This window comes from Otolemur garnettii, unplaced genomic scaffold (assembly GCF_000181295.1).
Source record: "Otolemur garnettii isolate 467f Iridium unplaced genomic scaffold, OtoGar3 scaffold00106, whole genome shotgun sequence".
NCBI classification, from domain to species: Eukaryota; Metazoa; Chordata; class Mammalia; order Primates; family Galagidae; genus Otolemur; species Otolemur garnettii.
In genome coordinates this window covers 668,784-674,977 of record NW_003852501.1, presented here as the reverse complement: position 1 = coordinate 674,977, position 6,194 = coordinate 668,784, and the positions used below count along the sequence as shown (strand labels likewise).

The 6,194-nt window shown below is 35.8% G+C and overlaps 1 protein-coding gene across 1 annotated transcript in view; it reads left to right on the top strand.

Annotated features, from left to right (window-relative positions):
* SUCLA2 (succinate-CoA ligase ADP-forming beta subunit) overlaps positions 1-6,194 on the top strand; it is a 49,233-nt gene that overhangs the window by 12,252 nt on the left and 30,787 nt on the right. Inside the window, exons 3-4 of the mRNA XM_003796677.3 lie at positions 1,380-1,479; positions 1,636-1,798. Of these exons, the coding sequence (XP_003796725.1) occupies positions 1,380-1,479; positions 1,636-1,798 (263 nt within the window). The remainder of the gene's footprint in view (positions 1-1,379; positions 1,480-1,635; positions 1,799-6,194) is intronic.

Genomic DNA, 6,194 nt, shown 5'->3' with positions numbered 1-6,194 from the left:
GCTGGGACCACAGGTGTTCGCCACAACGCCTGGCTATTTTTTGGTTGCAGCTGTCATTGTTGTTTGGCAGGCCAGGGCTGGATTCGAACCTGCCACCTTAGGTGTATGTGGCTGGCGCCTTAGCCACTTGAGCCACAGGCGCCGAGCCAATGATTCTTTTAAGTGTAAACATTTCTTATTTATTTGAGCACTACCTGCATTTGTTAACCTCATTGATTTGGCCAGTTTGTCTGATTTGGTGGCTGTCCTCTCCTTCTTTGCTTGGTATGTGTGTAAGGGAATAACTTTTCCCAGTTGTAGATTGCTCATCTTCAGTGTGTTCAGATACATATTTGCAGAGTAGTTATTATATTCTAGGGAACTGTTTGTGCTTGGGGTGTGGGATATGACCAAGCCCTTTACCCTGACCTCAAAGGTTAATTGCCTGTACTGCACTTGGGCAAGATGTGAGGCAAAATGAGGAGGCACAGAGATCCTGCATGTATGGGACAGAGAATAAGATACTTTTGTACTAGATACTCCCAAGGTGTAATACTTTTTTAAATTGACACATAATATTTTTACATGTTTATAGGGTACATGAGATATATTACACGTATAGAATGCAGAAGGGTTGTCAGGGTATTTAGGACATCCACCACTTTGAGGATTTACTTTTGGTCATGAACGATGAATAGGGTCTGGGCCCAAGAGCTAGTTTGCTGGTTTCCTGTATCAAATTTCAAAGAGGAGGAAAAGGGATAGTGATTAGTTTACCTGTTAAAGAAGAAAAATTCAGTCTATTTTGGAAAAAAATACGTATAATACTTAACAATCATAGCCTTCTGGAATCATTTGATACACATACCTTAATAACTCTTGATAGTGCTCCTCATAACAGTTCTGTACAATAATGTATAATGACAAGATTTTCTGTTAGTGAGATAATGTAGTATCGATACTAATACTGGAGTATCCTCCAAGTCATGGCATATTCCTGCTTAAAGTAGTATGTGTGTCAGATTTTCACAGGATAGTGAGTTTACATGTGAATAGAGACATAGAGGCTTGGGAAAGTATTAGTAAGACATATGAGTCTCAGTTTTGTATGAGATACGTAAAGTGTCAAGCAAGGATTAAATTATTTTCATTGTGCTTTAAGAAGTGGTTTAATATGAAGAGCTAAGTTTTTTAATTTGTGGGATCTTTTAGATCATGAATGTTCTAATGTTCTAATCTAGAAAATGTACATATATGGATACATAGAATGCCTCACATTTTTGTCATTGTGACTAAATGGGGACTTCACTTAACACTTCTTAATATGTGTGCTGAATAACAAAATAGTGTCTGGTATGCTGCTCCATGCTTCATATCTAAAAGAAGTGTTTTTCTTCTAGGTTCAAAAGATGTTGTGATAAAGGCACAGGTTTTAGCTGGTGGTAGAGGAAAAGGAACATTTGAAAGTGGCCTCAAAGGGGGAGTGAAGATAGTTTTCTCGTAAGTCATATTTTATAAAGAATAATCGTCCTTGTTAAAGATTGATTATTGATGGAAATGCTGAGATTTAAATATTAAATGAGATGGGATTTTAGCTATCATGTGGATGTTCTTCTCAGTTGGAGGCGAGAATCTGTATTCTTTTTCTTATTTTAGTCCAGAAGAAGCAAAAGCTGTTTCCTCGCAAATGATTGGGAAAAAGTTGATTACCAAGCAAACGGGAGAAAAGGGCAGAATATGCAATCAAGTGTTGGTCTGTGAGCGAAGATATCCCCGGAGAGAGTACTACTTCGCAATAACAATGGAAAGGTCATTTCAAGTGAGTGATGATTGTAGACATAATGCACTTAGGTTGCATTTATGACATTCAGTTTCAAAAGTTGATGATTATTTCCATTCATGTGTGAAAAATTTTAAAAGTATGATCTTTAATTTATTTGTATGTCATGTGCACAGTAGTTATGTCATTTTAAAAAAATAATGTGGTCAGTGCCAGTGCCATAAAATTTAATATGTAATATTGTGATAGAACACTTATGAGAAAAACCCTGATATAATAAATTTCATGGGATTTCCAAATGGTCAATTCACTTAGAGCAGCTTAGTCATCTTTAGCTCATCTCTAGATACTACAGATTGACAAAAGAATTTCAGGTATAGTAAAATATTCTAACCAAAGAGAAAGTCTCCAAACCCACTAAGAGGATGTATATTCATTGTTTAATTTTTTTTATTTTTTGAGATGGAGCCTCAAGCTATCCCCCTGGGCAGAGTGCCATGGCATCACGCTCACAGCAACCTCCAACTCCTGGGCTCAAGCGAGTCTCCTGCCTCAGCCTCCCAAGCAGCTGGGACTACAGGCGCCCGCCACAGCGCCCAGCCATTTTTTGGATGCAGCCATCGTTGTTTGGTGGGCCCGGGCTGGGGATTCGAACCCGCCACCTTAGGTGTATGTGGCTGGCGCCTTAGCCACTTGAGCCACAGACGCCAAGCCCATTGTCTCATTTTTTATCTTTTTCAACCTCTTGGTACTTTTTCATAGCTTAGGGTTTGTTTCATTTCATGATTTGGTACGTGGTAAGGGGAAGGATGACATTAAATAGCAAGCAGTATGGTTTTAAGGGCACGACACAAGCCCAGCTCTTCTCTCTTCATGGAACCTAAAATGCTAGCATTGAGCATAGGCATCAGGTGAAGAAACAAATCCTTTCATAGATTTGATGCTTGGGAAGAGCATTGGTAATCATTTTTTACTATAAGTTATCTGTTTTTTATTTATTTATTTTTTAGTGTATTAGGATTTACAAGCTGAATCTCTCTGTTAACCAGTTTGTTTTTTGAAACATGTTTGGTACATATTTGGAAGCCCTGGTAAGGATTTGCTTTAGAACATTATTAGTTGTGTAGAATTTAGAGTAATAAAAATTTTAAGGGACATGAAAATAATTTTCTTACACTTTTTGAACAATAGCAATTTTCTGTATTGTAATTTTTTTTCTATAAGTGACTGTTTTAGTAATGTTTGAAATAAAGGGTCTTTTGCAACTTTTAATTTTTATAAGAAAGCATTTCTTAAGGTCTAACACTAGATGGTAGTAAAAACCCACTCAAAATGGAAGATAGAAAGCGTTTTATTTTTAGTGATATCTTTATCTAGATGTCTTTATGTGGTAGAATTTAGTTTTGTAAGTTATTTTAGAAATCCCATGACAGTAACTTTTTATATTATGCAAATTTGTAGAAATTATATTTTTATGTATTCACCTATTTTCACTACATTTTCTTTTCCTTTTCGTAGATGTTATATGTCAGCACCTATCATTTTATTTATTATGTTTTTGCTTTTTCTTATATCCAGAAACAAACTATAAATGCCTGGACAGTTGAGTAGGACTCCTATCCAGTGTAACTCATCTAGATTGTAGTAAATGTTGCAAATTGAATGTGTATTATTGAAGATATGAAAACATTTGGTAAAAGGATTAAATTTGAGTTAATTTTAAAAATTTGAATTTTGAGAGGAAAAGTGTATTTCAATTGCAAAAGTAATTGTTGTAATAATTCAGGCTATAAATGCTACAGTACTAGTAAAACCATAAGGTTAAAGACATTGTAATATTTTTTCATGTTATTACACTAGGCCAATGTATAGTTGATTGATACTTTGGGGTTATAGCCAACTTTTGGGGGAATCTTTGTGGATAAGTCTTTATTAAACAACAAAACTGTGTCAGCTATTTAAAAAGAAAAGAGCATATTTTATTGAATTAATGTTCTATGCATGGGAATTAGTTGATATTGAAAAAATTTTTTTGCTACTTACCTGTTTTTAGGAGACAGATTTTAGGTTCTGCCAGTCTTCTTTAGTATCTGTCACATCAAGATTCCCGGGCAGGTATCTGCCATTGGGTTAGTGTACCAGAAGGTGAATTTAAGTACCTACTCTCTGTTTGGCACTTTTGTTAAATCACATTTCTTAACATTTGCCTCGTGCCTACTGGGTGCTTTTGGGCTGAGTCCAGTCTAATTTAATAAAACACATTTGCTACTTTATTTTTTTTTGTAAAACATTGCAGTCTGTTGCAAATTAGTAGGCTATTTAACTGCTGTCAATTGTTGTCTGCAAATATGCTGTAAAACTTCAAAATTTGGTTTCCCAAAATTTTATTTTTTTTAAAACAGATCTTTATTTTGTTAAGCAGGCTAGTTTATCATATCCTTTTAAATTCAAACCTATTTTGGCTGGCCATGGCCACTCCTGCCTGTAATCTTAACACTAACTCCAAAAGGCCAAGGCAGGCAGATCTCTTGGGCTTAGGAGTTGGAGACCAACTTGAGTAAGAGTGAGAAATTGTCTCTACTAAATATAGAAAAAATTAGCAGGGTTTTGTGGCTGGCGCCTGTAGTCCCAGCTACTCAGAAGGAGTACTTGAACCCAGGAATCTGAGGTTGCTGTGAGCTAGGCTGACACCACGACACGCTAGCCTGGGCAACAGAGTGAGACTCTGTCTCAGAAAAAAAAGAAAAAAATACTCATTTTAAGGCAAAAAGCTTTGTAAGACCAATAAGAGTAGAGGAATTTAGGTTAAAAAGTGAAAATACCATTATTTGTATTTAAAATTAGAGCTATTTTTCTAGAAATGAAATTGTTTTGAAAGTTTATTATTAAGATATAAAAGTTAAACTAAATCATTTGAAAAGTAAATGCTATTCATTCTGCAGTGATGACCGAATACAAAACTATAGTCATTGTTTTAGCTAACATCTGCTTACCTATGTAAGTTGACTTTTCTCTAATTGGTTGTGGAATTAATACAAATGGAGGCTCTTCCCTTTCTCCTATGTATTATTATTTCATGGTTCTTTTTAGACTTTTTCCTAACTTAAAACCGCCTGGAGTCTTAATTATTACTACGTTAGGGAATTTAATATCATCTTTTCCCTCCTAGTGCCTTCTCCGTAGCTCTTCATTTCTCCCGTTAGTCAATTTAGAAAGAATAGGAAAGCAAAACTAAAATAAAATGTTAAAATACTTTAGGTTTGTTGGTCTCTATCTCTTCTGTTGAATGAAATTATATTTTGTGGTGATCCATAGATTTTAGTTTAATTTATATTCTGTTTCAATAGCATGACAATAATTGAACTAGCTCTTCTTGAATCAGAATTTCCCCCTGCTATTTAGATCTTTGTAAAAGCTAATAATTATCAACTGCCTTGCTAGAGGGGTGATGAAGAATACCTATTCATTCCAAATTTATACAGGAACTTAAAATTAGACTGTAATTTCAAACATTTCTCTTTACTTAGACTTGCTGGTGGTCTCTTCTTTAGTCTCAGAAGGCTCAATACATTCTTTCGTTAAATTTTTTTTTTTTAATTGAAATAAATCCTGACACCGAGTACTACTATGCTATAGGATTATAGGCCAAACTTTAGAGACTGAGGATACAGTCCTGCACATGACTGTTCTTATTTCAGATACCAGCCTCAAGTTTGGTGGTTCCCAGTTCACCTTCACTATTGACTAACTGCCTACAAATTTGGGGTTTTTCTACCATCCCTTCAAGTTTGATAATTACCTAGAGCAACTCAAAAAACCCGGGAAAATGCTCTATGTATGAATACAGTTTTATCATAGCCAAAAGGTACAAATCAGAACCAGCCAATTGGAGAGACACAGGACAAGGTCTGGGAGGATCCCAAACTCAGAACTTTTGTTGTTCTCAGGGATGTGTCTCCCAACAACTTGATGTGTGACAATATGCAGAATGTTACCAATCAGAATTTTTTCATCTTACCCATTTTTTAGTATGCAGTACAATAGTGTTGCACATTTTGTGCTACAGATCTCTAGAACATTTTGTTTTTTTAGAGTGCCACAGTGTCACAGCTCATAGCAACCTCAAACTCTTGTTTTTAAGCAATTCTCTTGCCTCAGCCTCCCAAGTAGCTGGGACTACAGGCACTGGCCACCACGTCTGGCTATTTTTTTTTGTTGTTGTTGCAGTTGTCATTGTTGTTTAGCAGGCTTGGGCTGGGTTTGAACCCACTAGCCTGGGTGTATGTGGCTAGCACCGTAACTACTATGCTATAGGCACCGAGCCATCTCTCTAGAACATTTTCATCTCATGAAGTTGACATTGTGTATTAACTGAACAACTCCCCTTTCCCTTCTCTCTCCGGTCTCTGGTGATCACCATTCTACTTTTTTTTTT